Raw genomic sequence first — 21,784 nt, forward strand, 5'->3', positions numbered from 1 at the left:
CCTCTTTCTTCCTGTACATGAAATGAATAACTTGTCTTAATGTTCTGCAGCGTTTCCTCCAGTGTAAACTTAGGGTCACAGCAGCAATAACAACAATAATAGCAGCAGCTGGGTTTATTGAGTACCTGCAATATGCCAGACATTGTTCCAAATGCTTACATGGATTCTTTCTTTTGGCCTTTACAGCAACCCTTTAATGTTTGTTGTGAGTATTAAATGATGAAATGTATGTAAAGCACTCAGCAAATTGCCTTGCATATAATACATTCTTAATAAATTTTAGCAATCTAAAGACAATCATTATGTTAGAGAGGTGCATAGACTCAGTTATTAGTAGAACTAAGCTACTATTCATTTGGCTTAAGATTTGTAGAATAAACAGTCATGCATTATTGTTATTTAAAACATTTTTTAATAGCTCATTAATTTATTTATTTAGTCAGGCACTGCTCATAGGTAGGTCTATGAATGCAGAGGGTAAGCAAGATAGATAAAAATCCATGCCCTGATGGAGTTTACAGTTTGTAGGGGAAGCAGACATTAGTATCAAATGGTGCCACAGACTGTGCTATTGGAATAAAGTACAAGGATTTATGAGAGCATAAAAGGGGGAGCTGGTATGGGCTACCTCTCCCCTTTCCCTCTGCCATCCCCAGCTAACAGCCTCTCTCTGCCCTGTCTTTGCTCCTGCAGCACTCCACCTCTGTGAGCATCATGGGCTTTTCCAACACTGTGGAGATGGAGCTGTCATCTACGAGGCTGGCGAAGGCCCTAGAGCCACAGATCCAGAGTGTGAGCAGCCTGACAGCTGCCCCCCTTCAGGCAGTACCAGGCCTGCTGAGTGGCCCCCCACCGACTGTGTCCAGCCTGACAAGCGGACAAAACCAGGCTCTGTCCAGCCTGACAGGCAGTCACCTGCAGACAATGCCCAGCCTCATGCGTGGCACAGCCCGGTCCATGCCCAACCTGATTAGTGAGGCTTCCCAGGCCATCACAAACCGGGCAAGTAATTACTGTCAGGCTGGGCCCAACCTGATGTCTGGTCCCAGCCAGGCCGTGCCAAGCCTGGCAATTTGTCCTCTGCAGAGTACGCCTCCGGCTTCTGACGTGCAGCCCGACACTGGAGCCAGTGGCAGTCCTGGCCCTGGCCGAGCTGCAGGGGGCCTGTGCCCTAGCGATGGGGCTGACCCCTCCATGGGGAACACCCTCTGTAAGGTAAGTCCTGGGAAAATGCCATTCAACTATCTCTGCTCATTACGGGGCAAAAGGGTGGTCCCTGAAGGCTTTATCCTGGCTTTCACTTAACAGCTCTGTGACCACTAACAGCAAAAATGTCTGATTTCTTTGATTTTTCTTGGCCTTTTACTTTTGAAAGATGGAAAGTGAAGATTCCACCCATTTCAATGACTCTTTGGGACAAGATCCCACAGGCCCTGGTCTAGATGTTTCCAAGGACTTGCCTGTCCCCTCAGAACTGGAGGAACCAATTAATCTCTCTGTAAAAAAACCACCTGTGGTCTCAGTGGTCAAAACATCTGTGGCTCTGCAGCAGTACCAGAACCTAAAAGGTGAGACTCACGTGAGCAACCTGCGCTCATGCTGGCCACAAACCTGAGCAAATGGGCTCAGCATTTCCAGGGGCGGTGGAGGTAGCAGCCAGGCTCTGGGCCGGAGGGAGCAGTGTTCCTCTCTCAGGCTAACTTCACTTCTCTCCTCCAGAACTGATTTATTGATTCCTGTTCTGTTTCCCTTGCTGTGGCCATGGCTGATTCAGGCATGGCCAAGACTTAGCCTCCTTGTAACATTCCCCATGCAAACTGTTCTGGGGGCCTGAGTTATAGGTAAGGGGTAACCGGAAGAATGCACCCCAGAAAGGCTAGCCTTGGCAGATGAATTAAGGAAAAGAGTGTGTCTGACTTTGGAGTCAGGTAGATCTAAGTTAGAAAACCAGCCATGGAAGGACTGTCACCACTATGAATGATAACCGTGTATGTAACTATTGTATGAGAGGTGTGTGGCCAAAGGTATGAGTGGCAGATATGAGTGTGGGTGACAGGATATGTTGTCATAAATATGTCACAGGTATTTGTCTTTTGCCTTAGAGTATGAGAATGTTGAACAAGGAGCCCTAGAGCTGGATACAAAAGAGAACCAGAGTATCAGGTAAGAGATTCTTGGCCCAACGTCCCCCCCCCTCCCCCCGCCCCCGCTCAGTTTCAGGTCCTGGGAGGCTGGCACAGGAAGTAAGCATCTTTGATGACTTCACTAGAAGCAGATGTTTGCCTGCAACTATTTTCTTCAACCCCTAGACCTTCAAGTGGGGTCTGTGTGGGCGGGTGTCTGGGATTTTGTGGAAGGATGTTGTGGCTCCTGCACCATGAGGTACGCGCTCTGTGTGCAGTCCTCCCTCTTCACGGATCCCTTTCTTGGGCCAAAGGGTTTCCCAGAGGCTGACAGGGTCTGGCCAGGCAGAGCTGGGCAGGAGGGCAAAATATGGGCCTGTCGAGGGTTGGACGGAGATCTTTTTTTAAAATTAAATATATTTTTATTAATTTCAGAGAGGAAGGGAGAGGGAGAGACAGAAACATGAATGATGAGAGAGAATCATTGATCAATTGCCTCCTGCACGCCCCACACTGGGGATCGAGCCTGCAACCTTGGCATGTGGCCTGACCTGGAATCGAACCATGATCTTCTGGTTCATAGGTTGGCGCTCAACCACTGAGCCACACCGGCCAGGCATGGGGGAGATTTTGAGCAGCAATTTAGTTGTGGGATCCTGGATGAACCCTATTTAGAGGCTGGGGCCAGAGGAGGTTCCCATTGAGACCCACGGTATCTCTCTTGCCATAGATCCTACAATAGTGAGTCCAAGATTCCCTACGTGCGACTAGAGCGACTCAAGATCCATGCTTCCTCCTCGGGAGAGATGCCTGTGTTTAAGTTGAAGCCACAGGAGAATGATCAGGATGGGAGCTTCCTGTTGATCATCGAGTGTGGCAATGAGTCCTCCAGCATGTCCATTAAGGTACCACTTTGCTCTGCTTTGGCCTTGAACCTCCTTTCTTTTTGCAACTGGCAGAATTCTGGCCTGGCTCTGTCCTGCGTCTCTGAGTGGGGCTTCAGCTTGGCCAGACTTCGTTCCTTGCTGCAGTGGCCTGTGATGCACATTAGGAGTGAGCTGCCAGCAGTCACGGGGCTTGTGGTCCTGGAATAAGTCAGTGTTCAGAGATTGTCAATCCCTCCCCTCCTTCTCTCCCTCAACAACCTACTGGTGCTGTACCTATTGGCTCAGACTCACTTCTTTTCCAAGGTCAGTCAGCATACCCAGCCTGATGCCAGCCAGGCCCCAAGTCTGGGAGGAAGGAAGGTCACTGTCACATCTCTGGGGCAGCAGTCACCAGAGGTGGAGGGGGCATCTCCCGAAGAACACAGACTCGCTCCTCGAGCTCCTGGAGCCAAGAAGGGGCCGCCAGCACCAATAGAGAATGAGGACTTCTGTGCTGTGTGCCTCAATGGGGGAGAGTTGCTGTGCTGTGACCGCTGCCCCAAAGTGTACCACCTTTCCTGCCACTTGCCAGCCTTGCTCAGCTTCCCTGGGTGAGTCGTGCCAATCCAGGGCTATCACCTGGCTGGCGGGGGGGGGGGGGGGGGGGGGGGGGGTGTGCGGAGGAGATCTTCCAAGGATGATTATTTCAGGCCTGGCCCTCAGAGCTCCCTCTGGTGGGCTTCCCCTCCTCTCTGAGCCTGCATGAATGAGTTAGTGATCCTGTAGCTGTATTCCTTCTGCACACAGAAAAGTGGGTGGTTGAAATTCAGGTGGCTTTCTTTCCTTTTCTATTCCCAGCTTCCCCCTGCACACAGATTGTCCCTATACTCCTGTCTCTGCCCTGTTACGACTTCTCTTTCCTTGCACTCACTAAATCCCAAGTTACTGAATTTCTCTCAAGCTTTTGGCTCGGAAGCCATTCCCTACAGTGTAGGGCTAGGGACTCAGTTTTCCAGTGCCCCCCTTTCCCCTACACACACCTGTCTTGGGGCACAGGGACAGGGGAGGGAGCTCTGGGCAATGTGTTGAAGTCTAACGAGGCCTCACCCATCTCTGCAGGGGAGATTGGGTGTGTACCTTGTGCCGAAGCCTGACCCAGCCCGAGATGGAGTATGACTGTGAGAATGCCCGCTATAACCAGCCTGGAATCTGGGCCCCTCCTGGCCTGGGCATATCTGACCAGAAGGTAGGGCGTGGTCTCTGGGAAAAGGTTCCAGGCCTGCAGCAGCCTCCCTGTGCCAACAGGGGCTGAGGCCTTCCTGAGGGGATGAGAGGCTTCTCCTGGTATCTCTCTTTGGGGCTATGCCTTGCAGTTTGGCCCATTGAGAGTTGCTCTGATTTTCCTTCTGCCCACTGTTTTCTTCTGGCCTGGAAGGCTGAACTGTACCTTAGTATGGTGGCTCATACCCTGTGGAGCAGAGCCAACCCCGTTAGAGTTCTCAGGGTCACTATCTTTAGTTCTTATTGAGGTGGGACCAGAACAAAGTCACACTGTTGCCAATTCTGATCTCTGCAGAAGTGTGAGAAGCTGGTACTGTCCTTGTGCTGCAATAGCCTCAGCCTGCCTTTCCACGAACCTGTCAGCCCTCTGGTAAGGAAGGCCTTGCTGTTTCTGCCTGCCACTGTGCACTCTGCTCAGAGGGCCCTGGGGCGGGGGGAAGATCACCATGTGGGCTCAGAGCACAGCCACTAGAAGTGGATGGTCCAGGAGACCAGGGGGCCATGGCCAATACAGCCCCTCCCACCCCAACGCTGCTACAACAGACCTGACTTGACAAGTAGAACATTCCTCCTCTTCGCTTTCTCTTTGTCTTCCTTCCCCGCACTTTTCTTCTTACTGACTTTCTCTTTCTTATGTTCTTTCACTTCTTCTCCAACTCATTCTCCATCTCTTCTTTTTTCTTATCGCCACTTCTCTCTTCCTGCTTTGGCTTCTTCTCCGCCAGGCCCGGCATTACTACCAGATTATCAAGAGGCCCATGGACCTGTCAATCATCCGGAGGAGGCTGCAGAAGAAGGATCCAGCTCACTACACCACCCCGGAGGAGGTGGTGTCAGACGTGCGCCTCATGTTCTGGAACTGTGCTAAGTTCAATTATGTATGTCTTGCCTGTTTGACCTCTCCCCTGTTTCCCAGGACCCCAAGATTGTCATGGCTGGGTGGCGTATCCGGTTGGTCCTGGGCTGCCATGAGGACTTGGGAGTAGACCTCTGGGGCCTGCTGTGGTAGTGATTGTTTAAAAACTCTCTCCCACATGTGGCCTCAGCATGGGCTCGGAGGGGTGGTGGTGCTGGTGCCTGGCCACCTGTGGGAACTGTCAGGGTCATTTCTGTTTTAAGAACTGATACCAAACTGGTTATTCTGAGTCCTGAGGGGGAAAACATAGATTTCCAGACATCCAGGAGACCCAGTTAGGCTTTATGGTCTCTGTATAGCTCTTGAGAGGCCTGGAAGAGATGAGCTGGTGGAAAGAGGCTGACTAGTGGTTGGCAAAATGCGGCCCCTTGAGTGTGGCTCTTCCACAAAAGACCATGTGCGGGCACGCACGTATAGTGCGATTGAAACTTCGTGGCCACACTCAAGGGGCCAAAGAGCTGCATGTGGCTCGCGAGCCGCAGTTTGCCGACCACTGGGCTAGACCATCACTGCTCTTCCCCTACCCCCGCCCCCCCCCCCCTCCCCTGCCCCCAGCCTGATTCTGAGGTTGCAGAGGCCGGCCGCTGCCTGGAAGTATTCTTTGAAGGCTGGTTGAAGGAGATCTACCCAGGGAAAAAGTTCGCCCAGCCGAGGCAAGAAGACTCAGACTCCGAGGAGGTGTCTAGTGAGAGTGGCTGTTCCACTCCCCAGGGCTTCCCGTGGCCCCACTACATGCAGGAGGGCATCCAACCCAAGAGGCGGCGGCGACACATGGTAAATAGTTGCTGCCAGCTGGCAGGCAGATGGGTGGGTGGGTGATTGGGCAGGCACGGGGCACCTGAGCAGCGTGTATAAGAGCAACCTAGAGTGAAGCTGGTGGCACAGGAGAGCGGTGACAGTGAACCCTCACTTCTACTCCCTTAGTCTAAAAGGAAGGCAGGGCAATGCGGGGCTCATCAGCTCCAATTATCCCTGAGGTTCAAATTTCAGAGAGGTAGATGTACTTCCTCAGGGTCACTCAGTAAATTAACGGCAGAATCGAGGTCTGCTGACTCCCAGCTCAGTGCTGGTTATTCTAAACTGTGATGCCCATAAGAAGAGAAGTGTCTGGTCTCAGAGCCTGGTTTCAACTTGGGTGGGTCTCACCTTTGGGAGAAAGGAAGGGATCTTTTCAGGACCTTGGTGTGGAGAAGGAAGGAGAGATGTTGCTTGCAACAAAGAGAGCTCCTCTGACCTTTTGGCTGGCCCGACCTGTGCAGACCTGAAATATCAATTCAAAACTATTTAATGCCACCAAAATGTACTGCCTGCCTACTGTGCGCCAGGGACTGACCAGCCTCCCCAAGTTGTTTGCGATACTTCGAACACAATGTTTAGTGGCTTCAGTGAGTTTTGCTGTTGCATTCCGAGGGTAGGAAAAAACACTTGGCTCTGGCGAATCCCAATCTGGACATTCATAGCCTTTTCACGTTAATAAATCCCACATTTGTCCCTTCTAATCCCAAATTTATTTTTCTTTCAGGAGAATGAAAGAGCAAAAAGAATGTCTTTCCGCCTGGCCAACAGCATCTCCCAGGTGTAGATCTGGCAGGAGACAGAACTCTGGCAGATGGTGCCGCATCCTGTTGACCACTCCTTCCCACCTTTCAGCTCATTCTCTTCAGATTGTGGATGTGAGACAAGTCTTGTCGAGCTGGTGTAGTGCCCTTCTTTGCCATTTGCATCTTACAGCATTTATTTGGGAGCCATAGTGCATCTACTACAGAGAAGATTTCAGTAATAAACTGCAAAGAGGGAATATCCCTATTACCAGATGTATAGGGTAACTTGACAAGACCAAGCCTGCTCAGGCTTAGGGGGGACCTACCTTCCTTGGTGAGTCCTTGCTGCTGAGGAAAGCAAACGTCCCTCACCTTTCAGTGCAGGGCTCAGGAGCAGTGTATATATCTGAACTCCTCTTGGGCTCAAAAGAGGGTAAAGAAGGGAAAGAGGTTCTGACATATGGCAGGCCTGTGATCCCTGGTCCAGCACAGCCAAAGACTGTCACTGTTTGCCTTTGCTTGGCCTGCCGGGACAGAGGCACCAGCCCTGGGCAGGGTGATGGAGGCTTCTAGAGGCCAGAGGTCTCAATTGGTGCCTATTCGGGTTCTAACGGTTTTCAGGGTATTTGTTTTCCATGCCCCCTTCCTGATGTTGATAGGTGGCTGCTGTGCACGTGCTCTGGGGGGTATGGCATTCTTGATGGGGCTAGTGGCTGTGTAGGGACCACTTACATCTTTAGGTTCAGATTTCACTGAGCTTTAGAAGATGTCAACTTCAGAGCTAGCTCTCTGTGCTACTCACTTTGGGCTAAGAGCTCTTCTTTGGTGTCAGAACCTGCCTTCCTAGAGATGATTATTGGTGGCTACCCCTTCATTATCTCCATTTTGAGGTTTGGATCCCAAGTTCTGCTTGGGAATCTGTGAGGCAGCTGCTTCAGGTACAGAGTTTCCTGGGCAAGGAGAGTGACCCACAACCAGCTAGCTCACTCTGTTGGGCCTCTCCTCTTGCTTAGAGATCCTAGTCCTCAACCTGTCCATGTTTACAGAGCCAAAGATCGGAAGTGAGTTCTCTGACTTGCCTGCCCTTGGGGCTGTCCATGGCCCAGAAACAGCCAAGTCTCTACTGGCAGCTTTTTTTGGGGGCGGGGGCGGGGGAGGCAGTTGAAGGCCAGAGTGACTGGCAGGAGCCAGACCTAAGCATTCACGGGGAAGTTCTGTCTAGGATGGAGAAGGGGAAAGCTGAGAGGCAAAAATCCAGTACCCTTCAGTGACCCTGAAACCACTTCAGGACTTGACTTCTCCTTGAAAGCAGAGAGAAGAACAGGAACAGAGCTCTGAGCTGCATCTCAGATGGATCTTCATGGTCCATTCAGGGTGTTTGGGCGGAAGGGGCACAGGCAGATGCTGGGGGTCAGGCCACCTCGCCAGCAAAGGCTTGCTCAGGAAAGAACCTATTGCTGATGTTGTGGGGAACTGTGGACCTGGTCCTTCAGTGGCCTAGAGACACAGCTCTCCTTGGTCCTGTCCTGGTTTGGCTAATTTCAGAGGGTCTTAGGTCATAGTTTTATTTTTACTAAGAGATGCAGTTTAAGGAAGTTCTTGTTTGTAGGGTCTTTGTTGACAGGAACATTTTGATCAGAGAAAACATTTCTTCTCTCCTTGTGAGTTGGTACTGCTCATTTCCTTCTCCACCCAGGCTGGAGGGTCATCTTCACCTCACAGCAAACCGTGCCCATTAACTTGCCATTCTTTCACCAGCACTTGCCAAGCTCTCCTAAGCAGGTGGGATTCCAATTCCTGTTTTCTAGTTTGGGGTAACTAAGTCTTGAATACTCCAGTAGCCAGGCAGTCTTTGGACTTAGCCCTCTGCTTTTTGAGGCTCACATAATTTTCTGGTTTGGGCTTTGGCCACTTCCCTTTCAATTTTTGAATCTTTTCCTCTGTTTGGTTGGCTTGGCAAGGTTCCCTCTGTAATTACCTCACTAATTTCTGTTCTTGGCAATTTTTCCTGTGTGTGGCCCACATTCCCACCTCCCCTGAGAGAGCTTCATGGTGCTTTGTGTTGGGCAGCCAGGTGAAGGCCGTGACTGGCTCAAACTTGATTTAAGGTCCTTCCCAGGACCAGTTGGAGACCACAAATATGACGCAGAAATGCCTGGTTAGATGCTTTGCTTTCTGTCTATCAATGAAGCTTCCAGCTTGGGTATAGCATGATGGGCCCAGGGATCAGCCTGCTGGGCCAGGGGACCTCAGTATTCTAGTAGAGAGTCATTCCCTTCTTATTACAGATACTCTGCATGCTGAGATGCTCCCTTTAGGCACCTGACCTGGGAAGGGCAAAAGGTAGGGTGCTCTTCCCTCCACGGGTTCAAGGCCCTGGCTCACCATCTCATCCATGCACTGCTTACCTGAAAGCACTGTCCTCTCTCTGGCTTTTCCTGTGTGCTTATTACCAATGTTGTGAGTCATGGTTATGTTTTGTTTTTGCATGCAGAAAACAGATCATGACTTTTTAGAAAAACAATTTTTTAAAAAGCTACTAGCTGAGTGATTGACTTCAGTGGCTCTGCAAACATTTGAGCAAATTCTGCTTTTGACTTGGTTCTACAATGGGCCCCATTTTGAAGTCAGTCACGTGCATTGGCTCTTGACAAAGTCAGGAATTGAAGGTACAGTGAGTTCTGGATTCTTATGGTACAAAATGCCATCCTATAGAAGAATGTGGGCTTCTTGGGTGTGCTGAGAAACAGGAGAGCGGAGTGGCTTCAGTTGATGTGAAGGGGATTTTAGTGCAAACTGGTGCAGGATGAACTTTCAGAGCACTATTCTAGAACATGGGTAGGTTGGTCTTGCCTGACTTCTAGCAGTTGCCAACTACACCCTCTGTAGGTATCCCGAGTGGCAGCCACCAGACCCTCTGTAGCCTTTGCTGTACGCAGGCCCTGCCATGAACCTCGGCACACTCCAAATCCCTGTACCCATTTCTGGCAACGGGCCCTTGCCTCGCTCCTAAGACCAAGGCCCTTTCTTGTTTGTTCCTGGCTCTGCTATATTTGCTCTCTCAGTTCATGGTATCACCTATAGCAGTGATGGCGAACCTGTGACACGCGTGTCAGAGGTGACATACGAACTCATTTTTTTGGTTGATTTTTCTTTGTTAAATGGCATTTAAATATATAAAATAAATATCAAAAATATAAGTCTTTGTTTTACTATGGTTGCAAATATCAAAAAATTTCTATATGTGACACGGCACCAGAGTTAAGTTAGGGTTTTTCAAAATGCTGACACGCCGAGCTCAAAAGGTTCGCCATCACTGACCTATAATCTTCTTTTCTGAACTCCTGAACTGAGACATTACTCCTTTCGGATCACCACAGCTGTGCTTCCTCTCCTCCCACTCCCTCACTGCTATTTATTTAAATTGCCTGCTTCTTTAGCCATTTCCATGACCGCAGTTGTGCTCCCAGCTTTTCAGCCTTCTCCTGGACTTCTTCCTCTCCCCAGCTTGAACCTGTGGCCCATCATTGATATTTTTATCAGCATCCTGAAATTTCTCATCCCCTCCTGTTGCTGAAACTTCTCCATTTGCTGCATCAACCTATTTTTTGCTCCTTCTCCCTGGGCTGCTAAACATGGGAGATCCATAGTTGACAGCTCAGTTGGTCTCTCAGTATTGATTGGTATAATAATATACCAATCAATACTGAGATTTGACATTATTATTCTGCTTTCAGTCCATGACATTCATCTTTGCTCTCAGCCAATGACTGACCTCTTTGCCCATTTCACAGGAGAGAGGTCCGAAAGCAAGAATGTCCTTACCCCCTCATTTTTCTCCCCCTCCCCTCTGTCTGTGTCTCTATCCCTCCTCTTGCTCCTGTTTGGTGCTCTAGTTCTTGAATCCTGTTCTGTGTCCTCCACAACTTTGCTCTATCTCTTGTCCCACTGCTCCTCTTTCCAGTGTCTTCAACCTCCCTTTCCATGGTTACCTCCACATAGCCTCCCCAAGATTAAAAACAATTTCTTAAGAGTGTGTTGCTCCTTACACTTTTATCTTGTCAGCCTCATTCTTTTAAAAATAATCTTTTTCACTGATTTTTCTCAGTCACTCTTCATTCTCTGTAGTTTTTCATAAAAGTCACCAGTGACCACCCAAGTTGCCAAATTAAAAAAAAATACTTTCAGTCCTCAACTGTTGAACTCTGTACAGCATTTCACACCACTCCCCACTTCCTCATTGAACATCCTCTTCACTTGGCTTTTACGATACCACAAGTCTCTGGATTCTCCTCTTATCTCTCAGCCTCTTATCTCTGAGCCTCCCTTGAAACCTTGACAGGGGGACACATCTGTAACTTACTTTGGTCTCTTCTCTTCAGGAGTTGGGTAGGCAGGAGGAAGCCCAGCTGCTCCTGCTTCCCAGCTGCTCTGCTCCCCTCCCTCTGTGTCAGCCTCTTGTCTTTGGCCTGTTTCTTCCCCTGGACCCAGTTCTCCTCATGTCAAGCATGTTTATGAGCTCTGCCGGGAGGATAGCATCTGTGAGTCCTCCCATCTGTCTCTTCCTACACAGCACAGAGACAGATTTTAGCCATGTTTGCTAAGAAGTCCATCTAAATCAGCCCAGGAGTGTGGCTTGGGCCTTACCAAGAAGCAGTTTGGTAAATGGGATTATCAGGCTATCAGACAGCTCATCACCATGATCCCTGTACCAGTTAGAGCTTGCCACAATTGGTGAGGAGCTTGGGATCATGGTAAACATGTTTCCATGCATGGTTCAGTGCTGCTAGCCAGGAGGAGAATCCTGGCAGTGGGTGTCTGCCCCTGAGGACATTCTGATGGAAGGAAAACTGAGAAGTGCTGTGATTTCTCACTTGCTTGGGGCTCAGTTGGGGTCAGCCTGGCCTTCTCTAACCAGGTCTTTCCCATCTGTACTGATCATGACCACCTGCTTGCTCCAGTTGCTAGAGCTGCAAGCAAATTCGGGTGGTTTACGTGGAAGTAGGGAGGTATAGTAAAGAGGTCTGATTTGAGCTGGTGAACCGCTAAGTTTTGTCTGTCAATTATGAGCTGTGTGACCTTGGGTACAGTTTCCTCATCTATAAAGCTGCTCTGCTCCCCTCCCTCTGTGTTGGGCGAGTATTAAAAACAGCGATTTCTCAGAGGTTCACCAACTCTAAAGATGGTAATGGTGATTCTAACTCTGAAGTTCAGGCCACACAGGGAACAAAGGAACATTGGGAGTAGGACACAGCTGGGGATTCTTGGCCAAGGCAGGGCAAAGGGACTTACAGGCCAAACTGAGCTGCTTTGAGGAAAGTCTTCAGTAGCTGGTGCTGCTTCTGGAGCTACATGCCCATTCCTCAAGCTGCACCCCTTTCTTGCATATCTAGGGTGAGTTCCTCCTGGGCCTTGTCTTAGACGTGGCCATTGGAATCCAAAGTTTTGGTTGGGGGCATGAGGGAGGGGAAGTGTTACTGATCTTAAAAAGACCTATACATTCAAGAACAAATTAAAAAATAGCACTTTTCTTTACTAATAATTGTGTCCTGGAGTGTTTTTTCAGTGAAGGTGGTAGAACATACTTCATGGTCTTCTTGCCTGCAGACTCCAACATCATTATGAACACAAGGTAGGGAAGAATAAACTGGGGAGCCATCTTTCCAGGAAAGAACTGAGTTCTCTGCTTCTTTTATTTAGATAGTTCACAGAATTGTTGGGAAGGCCAGAAATACAGCCTATTCTTCAAAATACAGGCAGCAAATCTGGGGTGGGGTTACAAAAAAACCCCTTATGAATGCCCCCACTTCTAGGTGCTAAACATTTCATGAATGTGCTTTATATAGTGATGTTCCCCGGTTGCCTAGCCTTATCTCTCCTCTCTGCCCACTCTATACCAGTGGTTTGTAGCCCTTTAGAGTAAGGGCATTGTAATGAATATTTTTCATTCATTTCATCCTATTGAGGGGATTCCCCACCTCAGGAGTCTTGAGAGGCAGAGCTCACTTCTCACTACAGAAACTAGATTTATTAAAGTCTTGATTTCCAAGGCTACAGGTCTAGTGGTAGTATTTTTTTTTAAAGTGGCACCACAGAGACTTCTCTGGTGGCAGAGTTGGTGGCATCAAGGTGGTGTAGCAGCAGAACACGTTGTAACACCTGGTGCTTGATGGCATGATAGTTCCTTTAGCAGACCAATGAGCTCTTAGTTTAATTTTCTGGCTTTCCCAACAATTCTGTGAACTACCTAAAAAGTATTTTCATAAACTCATTTTCTGCTTAAATTAGCCAGGATTGGTTTGTTTTACTTGCAATTGAGCACCCTACTTGATGTAGAAATCTCAGAGACTCTGATAAAGTCATGGATCCATTCTCTTGGGTTCCAGACCCACTTGTCCTGTGGTCTGTTGGACACCTTCGTTTGGGTGTCTCAATGTCACCTGAGACACTAACCATCCTCCAGGGCTCTTAATGTATTCTTACTTGCAGATTCCCTATCTCAGAAACCAGGGATGTGGGAAGATGTTATGCAAAGAGCCGAGGTTCGAGAAAACCCAAGGTATTGCTTGCTGATTCCAAAGAAGTCACCCAGAGGACTGGCTGTGAAAAACACGGGTTTCTTAGGCTTACGTGCATACCAGTGGTGGCTGGTGGGTGAAGTTCACTGCCACAGTGGGGGTGGCCAGCCAGTAAAGTTTCCACAACCTAAGCTTTCCCAGTACAGGGTTATGTAGAGCACAGAAAACAAAGCACACAGGACATGCAGGATGATGGTGTGAAATCAAAACACAAGCTGTTTTTCTGCAGTTGCTTACAGTCCCAGTTCACATTCATTCAGAAGCCAGGCTCCCAGTGTCTCACAGTCCACTTACAGGTGGCTCTCACCATATTGTCAGTGTGGCAGGGGGTTGGAGCTTTGGAAGCAGCCCATGTTCCCATATACCATACAGAAGGAAATCGGGGATGCGGTGTCAGAGAAGCCAGAGAAGTCTGTGTTTTAAGGAAGGATGATCAATACTTTCAGTGCTTAAGATGAGACGTAGAAATCATCGCTGACCCTCCACCCCTTCCCAGCCTGGCCCAAGTACCTGAAACCGTTCCCATGCCTGCTCTGAGCTTTCTGCTATGTTTTGTCCTTACTCGTTTTATTAGCACCATCCTTCTCTAGGTTCCAGGGGCATATAGCCTCTTTACATCCCACTCCTCATGTTGCAGGGCAAGCTGCCAGAGTCAGCCCACTCCCTAGAGCAAGCCCTGCCCTGGCAGGCAGCCTGAAGCAGACCTCTTCCTGCACATGTGGCCTCTGAACTGTTCGTCCACCAGGCAGTATAGGCAGAATATACAGGGCTGATAAAAATAAGTTCTTAATTTTTTAAAAATGTCAATACCTAAATAAATATCTATAAACTGTACCATCTGTTAAACCCATTAATTGTTAATTTTATGACAATTTCAGAAAAAAATTACACATGAAAAATAATTAGTAGGTTAGAGTTTTCAGGGGGCATATAAAAATGAGACCTAAAAAATTAAAATTAAAAATTGTAAAACGTAGCCCTGGCCAGTGTGGCTCAGTTGGTTGGGCATCATCCTGTGCACCGAAAGGTTGCCATTTTCTTTTCCTGGTCAGGGCACATGCCTGGGTTCTGGGCTCACTCCCTGGTCGGGGCATGCAGGAGGCAGCTGATTGATATTTCACTCTCACGTGGATCCTCCTTCCTCCCTCCCTCCCTCCCTCCCTCCCTCCCTCCCTCCCTCCCTTCCTTCCTTCCTTTCTCTCTCTCTCTCTCTCTCTCTCTCTCTCTCTCTCTCTCTCTCCCCCTCCCTCCCTCCCTCCCTTCCTCTTCCTCTCTCTCTCCTTCTCCCTTCCTCCCTCTGTCTAAAAATCAATAAAACAACCTTTAAAAAAAAAAGTGTGACATCTTGATTCTCTCTCTCTCCTGCAGGTGTCCCTGGATTGGGCTTAGGTGGGAAGGGCTTTATTTACCTTTCATAGCTCTGCCCGAGCTAACAGCTCCAGGCCTTGCTGTAGCAGCTCACGTGCACAGCCTCTCTGTTTTCTGCCATTCCTATGAGGTTCAGCATCCCACTCGTGTCCTGACACCCTGCCGCTCCCATTCCCACAGTTCCCACACGGCTAAGAAAGCTGTAGGGAAGCACTAGCTACTTCTCTAATTTTGAACAATCCTCCATACTTAGCAGAGAGTTCTGCACAAAAAAGGTGCTCAGTTTGGGGAGTATTGTCTTAATATCAACTCTTCCAATCCATAAAACATTAATTTAGTTCTGGTGTGTGTGCACTAACCTGACCTCTAATCAGTTTTATCTGACAACAAGGCTGGGTCAGACATTCGGAGTTGATCAGACAAACAGAATTAATTGCCAGATGTTTACTTCATTTTGAGCCATGGGCATAAGGTACAGTTTCACTTCTGTCAAGGTAGGAAAATAGAACAATAGAAAGACTTGCATAAATTGGTAAACCTGCCAGTAATCAAAGACAGATCTCATTAGGAAAAAGTTACATTTTGCATTATATACTTTTCAGACATGTCCCCGTTTAAAAAATCTTAACATGACACGTGATCTAAACATCTCTGAATTTATCTTACAGAACAGAAAAATTATGGGGTGGCTTTTTGTGATGTGGAGTCTCTTAAAAATCTTTTGAATAACAGGTAAATTTTTAAAAAAATATAGTTTATTGATTTTTACAGAGAGGAAGGGAGAGGGATAGAGAGTTAGAAACATCGATGAGAGAGACACATCAATCAGCTGCCTCCTGCACACCCCCTACTGAGGATGTGCCCGCAACCAAGGTACATGCCCTTGACTGGAATCGAACCTGGGACCCTTCAGTCTGCAGGCCGACACTCTATCCACTGAGCCAAACCGGTTAGGGCCAGAGGTAAATTTTAATGCATAAATCAACTGTTTCTGAACTTAAAAAAACAGAGGTCCATCCTCCCCCCGCCCCCCCCCCCCCCCCAAACTTTGGTATTTTTACCAACAGGGTCCGTGAACCCTGGAACAAACTGTACTAATTGCTTCTATGTTTGTTATATTGGCAAACCTCAATTCTGATCTCTCTTCCTTAACTGTCAAGCAACTTGATATTGCATTGTAACAATGACGTTACCATAGAGTATTTAAGTAAAGGGCATATAACATTTGTTGCCAGTGGTGACATTAATATTACAGGAATAGAATGAGAGCGATTGTTGTGTTAATGACCCCTGCAATAGACTGAGTTCCCTTGTCAGTATCAAGAGTTTGTCATGTTGGTGGTCATGGTGTTGCAACCCATTATCTTGCTGAGAATTGATGGCTTCAGCTATAGTAACTAGCCACAATATTTAATACTTGAGCCTCTTGAAAACTTAAAAAAATGTTTTATCTAAGGCTTTTACATCAAGGGTTCCCCAAGAAAATCCAGTTCCTCTATGTACATATTTTAGGGAGTTGTGTTTTACCTCTTTGTGTACTTTCTCTGATTTCTCTTTACAAGTGTCAGTGACATTCTACCTAGCCACCTATTTATCTATCTATATCTCACCATGTCCTATAATTTAAAAAAAATCCTCGTCAAAATACATGCTTTTATTGATTCGAGAGAGAGAAAGAGAAAAGGAGAGGGAAAGAGGGAGGGAGGGAGGGAAGGAGGGAAGGAGGTGGGAGAGAGAACTGACCTGTGATTGAACCCACAACCTGTTATGTGCCCTGACCAGGAATCGAACTGGCAACATTTTAGTGTATGGGATGATCCTCCAACCAGTGACCCATACTAGCCAGGGCTCACCATGTTCTACAAAATATCCCTTCCTTTCTCCCTCCCTTCCCTCCTTTCTCTCTCTCTCTCTCTCTCTCTCTCTCTCTCTCTCTCTCTCCTCTCTCTCTTTCTCATTCATTCTTTCATTTACTAATGCCATGATTTTTATTAAATAGCTACTAAGTGCCAGGCACTGGGGACAAGCAATAAACAGATTGGGTCCCTATTGTCTTAGAGTTTAACTTCTGATGAGGGAAGAAAGAAAATAAGATTGTTGCCCGGACTGGTGTGGCTTAGTGGTTGAGCATCGACCTAAGAACCAGGAGGTCATGGCTGGATTCACGGTCAGGGCACATGCCTGGGTTGTGGGCTTGATCCTAGTGTGGTGAGTGGCAGGAGGCAGCTGATCAGTGATTCTCTCCCATTATTGATGTTTCTATCTCTCCCTCTCCCCTCCTCTCTGAAATCAATAAAAAATATATATATTTAAAAATAAAATGATTATTTTAGATGGTTTTAAGTGCTCTAAGACAACAAAGGAGGGTATTGTGATAGACTGTGGGGTGGGACTACATTAGATGCAGTGATCAGGGAAGGCTTCTCTGAGGAGGTGACAAGTGAGCTGAGATGTGAGTAATGAAAAGGAATCAGCCTTGTGCAGGTATAGGGGCAAAGCCTTACAGGCAGGTGACACAGTAAGTGCAAAATATTTGAAGCATCTTAAAATACACAATGAAAAACATACAACAGGATAAAAGTAGAAATGAGGGGGAAATAGAAGAGAACAGGAGAAAGTTGTAATGCCTGTATACAAGCCACAGAGTTTGACAAAGTTATTAAAGTTGAGATGCAAATTTGGTTCCTTTCTTCCTGGAAGCCAAGGTGAAAAGGGAAAATTGATGAATTTCATGAGTTGCCTTTTTTTTTTTAAGGAAAAGAGGTGTCGGGTATTGAAGGGAAAAGTATTTTTTTCCGGCACTCAGGATTGAAATACATTTCTTACATGGACCTTCCTGTAAGGGACATAGAGTGATTATATTAGTCACCAAATTTAAGAGCAGCAGTATAGTCAGGAGGTAATCTGTTATTGCAGCCATATAAAACCAATATAGTTAAACCCATTTTGGTTGCAGTAACAGTAACTCAGCCACTTGAACTAGCTTATGCAGAAGAGGGCACTTTATTATAAAGATTTGAAATATTACATGGAATTCAAAGGCAGGAATGCAGCTCATTTCAGGAAATACGATGATCAGGGTTGGAGAGCTGTCACAACTCTTTTTGTCTCTTCTTTCCTCTTTGTGAATCCTTCCTGGTCTTTTCACATTTCCCCTGCAGATTGGCTTTCTACATTTCTCCAGGCCACATGGTAAGATAACATGTCTGTGAACAGCTTCTGACTATGTTGCGATGATCTATGCTAATATGTTAGCTACCTAGAGAAAAATGGAAATCTCTCAGTCCTAATTCCATATTCCTGGGAGAGGAATATGATCGACTTAGTGTGAGTCAGGTACCTACTATTGGAGCAAATGACTGTAGCCAGATGGCCTAGCTACCTTATCTGAGGATCCAGGTCTGGTTTCCAGAAAAAGCCTCCTAACTATACTTCTGTTTTTAAAATGCAAATCATCATTCATCCAGGGATCAAGAAACCATGTAAAAGGTGGAAACCAGAATGAAAAATAAAAAGTACTGGACTGCATAGCATGTGGGATGGATAATATTTTATAAAACTTGCTTCAGTTATTAAATGCATAGGTATATGTGTACTGGGTCATAATGTAAAACATATTTATTTTGGTGGCTTATGGTCCAAAAGTTTGAAAATCCCTGGGCTGGGCAATCTGGTAGGATTCTACTACAGCAGTGGTTCTCAACCTGTGGGTCGCGACCCCTTTGGGGGTCGAACAACCTTTTCACAGGGGTCGCCTAAGACCATCGGAAAACACATATATAATTACATATTGTTTTTGTGATTAATCACTATGCTTTAATTATGTTCAATTTGTAACAATGAAATTGGGGGTCACCACAACATGAGGAACTGTATGAAAGGGTCTCGGCATTAGGAAGGTTGAGAACCATTGTACTACAGAGATGTAATAAGCATCATTCTTAATCCCTCTAGTAAGTACAGAGTTTTTGTTTGTTTGTTTGTTTTTAATTACAATCTTTTGCCCAGCTGGTGTAGTTTAGTGGTTGAGCATCAACCCATGAACCAAGAGGTCACTGGTCAGGGCACTTGCCCAGGGTTTCAGGCTTGATCCCCACTAGGGGGCGAGCAGGAGGCAGCCAATTGATGTTTCTCATCGCTGTTTCTATCTTTATTCCTCTCCCTTCTTCTCTCTCTAAAATTAATAAAACATATTTAGAAAAAACCAATGTCATATGTTTTAAGCGTAAACATATAGCATAAGTGTAAAGCATGACAGACATTTTGCAAGGGTGAAGACAAAGTGGTACAAGCGCACAGCTTTTTGACAGACTGGCTTACTTCAGAATAAAACGTAGACCAGTGGTTTCCGACCTGGCTTTGTATCAAACTTGCTTGAAAACTGTTTAAAAATGATTTAATAGGATCTATTTAATCAGTTTCTGGGAGTGCTACCCGTTAATCTGTATCTCAACACAAAATAAAGCAAGACAAACAACTTTCCAGATGCCTCTGATACGTAGCCAGGTTTCAGATTCATTGATCCAGAGATTGTATATAGATGAGGGGTCATCTGTATGCCTTTCAAACAATTCTCCAAAACTGCAGTTTCTCTCAACCAGGCTTTTGATGGCCATTAGGAAGTGGACAGTTCAAAGCTATTTCTTGGTAAGATCTGGAATGTAAGGCTTCATTCACGGCTGCTGGTTAAAGGCAGATCCATACACTTCACCATCGAATTAAGCAGATGGTAGTTTATTTCCTTCTGTTGGACATAGTGGTACTCATGCTTGGATGAGGGCAGGTTTGGGGGGAGCACAAAAGATTCTTGTAAGCTATTCTAGACCCTTTTAGACAATAGTTCTGTATTTCTCCAGAAAAAAAAAACAAAAAAAAAACTGGCCAAGATCCCAAAGTTCGATGGTACAGGACATAATGGGGATTATTTGTGCTTGGAAAATTTGCAAAAGTTTGAATTTCCAGTTGCCCACCATGGCCGTTTTGAGTTTTCAGACGAACTTGACAGGGTGAACCAGTTGCCAACTGTGCCCCTGTATCCAAGCAATAAAATGAATAGAACTGCTGTGCCAAGTTATTGGCTATCAATCAGATTTTAGAGGACATCAGTTTCAAATAATTAGGCTAATATTAGGAGAGTTGAATTTCTTCCCCACAGCTGCTGGAGAGCAGGGCCCGCGTCCACAGACGTCATTGCTAGTTCAGGTCAAGAAACGCATCAGCATGCAGCGGGAGGCTATAGGGCGCGTGCACTCATGCGGTTCTAGAGGTTTGTGGCTAAAATGTATTTCTGGGAATTGCCATTTGGTCTGTCCAGAGCCTTTACAGTCCCTCGGTGGGGACAAACACCCTCCCTCCCAGGCTCCCCTCAACCCTGATATCATGTCTTTTCAGGCTGTTTCTGAACCCATTGCAGTGCAAGGTCCAACTGGCAGGACGGCCAGGCCTCTGGAGGACAGTGTTGGCCGGGCCATCACCTTCGTCCCGTGGTGTCACTGTTGGGAAGTTTTAATTTCGTGTAACATGGCTGCTTCCCTGTCCCAGGGTCAGGATTCTCAGGTGCGTCCCCACCAGGAGCTGCTTTCGGGAGTCGCCGGAGGAGGCAGCCGGCACGGGGCTCCTGGGAACGGCGGGGGAAGGAGCTTTGTCCTCGCGCGGCCCCCGTCCGCCCTCCTGCGGCTGTTCGGCGGCCCCAAAGCTGCTCCCGGTGCGGCATTCCGGGCTCGGGGCTCGGCGGCCGCCAGCGCCCAGCGTGTGCGCGCGTCCGACACCGACTCCCTCGCCGCCGGGTGAGTGGCCGCTGGCGGCGCCGCGCAGGGCGGGCTCCGCGGGAATGGGAGCGGGTCCCGGGCTGCAGGCGGACGCGGCCGTTGCTATAGCAACGCGCTGGCAAACCGGCCGCCGGGCCTCCAGCTGCGGGGTGGGCTGGCCGCCCCGCCGCCGAGGGAGGCGGCCGAGGTCCCCTCCGAGCGTCAGCTGGGGCCCAGCCGTTGGGACCCCGTTTCCCCTGGGTCCGGTGTTTGGGGTGGTCCCTGGCTGCCCTGGTTCATCTCCACCTCTCACCTCCACTCCATCTTGGGACCTGAACCTTTTGGAAAGTTTAAAGCGAACTTACTATGGGGTAAGTGCGATTTGGGAAAAGTAACCCATCTAAAAGTTCTGAAATTGCCCCCCCGCTCCCTTCCTTGTCTATTTTTTTAAATCTCCTAGACCTGAGATGTAGGAGGGCCTCATAAAATGGTAGCTCTTTCTTACAGCCCTTTGCCCACAGTGGCTGCACATAGCAGTCCATAGGGTGGCATAAGACCACCTTGACTGGCTAGTGGACAGGTGATTTAAGCGCCCTGCCTCAGTGTCCTCATCTGTAAATGCAAATAATTTCTCACAAAATTGTGGGCTTGAAGGCGCCCGCAGGTGAAACTCCTTTGTGAACAGTAAATGTAAAACCACATTGAGAGTTCCTTGTAAGGCAGTGGTTCTCAACCTTGGCTGCACATTAGAATCACCTGGGAATCTTTTTTAAATCCTGATTTCTGGGCCTCATCCTCCGGAAATTCTGTTTTGTTTTTTTTGTTACTAATGTTGTGGCCCCACCCCATAACAAAGAAACAGAATTTCCGGAGGATGGGACCCAGAAATCAGGATTTTAAAAAGATTCCCAGGTGATTCTAATGTGCAGACAAGGTTGAGAACCACTGCTGTAAGGGATTTGCATTCGACAGGTGATTTGATACTCCTGGTCTCACCTCCCCAGCTAAGGAGGACCTGCTTTTTTGTCTGGCCACCAAACAGCCCCAGTGTCCAATCAGAAAACCGGGTGGCCATGCACTGGTGGAGGGCTCTGAGAATGGAAAGAAATGAGTTTTGAACCTAAGCTTTCTCTCCTTGTGTTATACACGCTTCCAAGTCCATGCTTCAAATTACAACCGGTATGCAGATGTCCCATACATTTAAATTTCTGGCTCATGTAAATCTCTCCTGTTCCTGTCTCAATGAATTATTCCATCATCTGTCTAGATCAGCGGTTCTTAACCTGTGGGTCGAGACCCCTTTGGGGGTTGAACAACCCTTTCACAGGGGTCGCCTAAGACCATCGGAAAACACATATATAATT

At 47.5% G+C, this 21,784-nt stretch overlaps 2 protein-coding genes across 12 annotated transcripts in view; both read left to right on the forward strand.

The window, feature by feature from the left end:
• TRIM66 (tripartite motif containing 66) overlaps positions 1–12,307 on the forward strand; it is a 58,961-nt gene extending 46,654 nt beyond the window's left edge. For both annotated transcript variants that reach the window (XM_070425348.1, XM_070425349.1), the window contains 10 exons: positions 694–1,215; positions 1,376–1,568; positions 2,103–2,163; positions 2,854–3,028; positions 3,314–3,600; positions 4,109–4,235; positions 4,566–4,640; positions 4,996–5,148; positions 5,742–5,960; positions 6,709–12,307. In XM_070425348.1, the coding sequence (XP_070281449.1) occupies positions 694–1,215; positions 1,376–1,568; positions 2,103–2,163; positions 2,854–3,028; positions 3,314–3,600; positions 4,109–4,235; positions 4,566–4,640; positions 4,996–5,148; positions 5,742–5,960; positions 6,709–6,768 (1,872 nt within the window). In that variant the 3' untranslated portion in view covers positions 6,769–12,307. The remainder of the gene's footprint in view (positions 1–693; positions 1,216–1,375; positions 1,569–2,102; positions 2,164–2,853; positions 3,029–3,313; positions 3,601–4,108; positions 4,236–4,565; positions 4,641–4,995; positions 5,149–5,741; positions 5,961–6,708) is intronic.
• Positions 12,308–20,611: 8,304 nt separating this feature from the next.
• The window catches only part of STK33 (serine/threonine kinase 33), a 145,085-nt gene continuing 143,912 nt past the window's right edge, over positions 20,612–21,784 (forward strand). For 5 of the 10 annotated variants that reach the window (XM_070425362.1, XM_070425364.1, XM_070425351.1 and 2 more), the window contains exon 1: positions 20,748–20,791. In XM_070425362.1, coding sequence (XP_070281463.1) covers positions 20,787–20,791 — 5 coding nt within the window. In that variant the 5' untranslated portion in view covers positions 20,748–20,786. Of the gene's footprint in view, positions 20,792–21,784 lie in introns of all 10 variants that reach the window. The other 5 variants (XM_070425367.1, XM_070425368.1, XM_070425366.1 and 2 more) reach the window with 4 other exon arrangements.

This window comes from Myotis yumanensis, unplaced genomic scaffold (genome assembly GCF_028538775.1).
Source record: "Myotis yumanensis isolate MYYU_CA2020_CCGP unplaced genomic scaffold, mMyoYum1.0.hap1 SCAF_10, whole genome shotgun sequence".
Taxonomy (NCBI): domain Eukaryota; kingdom Metazoa; phylum Chordata; class Mammalia; order Chiroptera; family Vespertilionidae; genus Myotis; species Myotis yumanensis.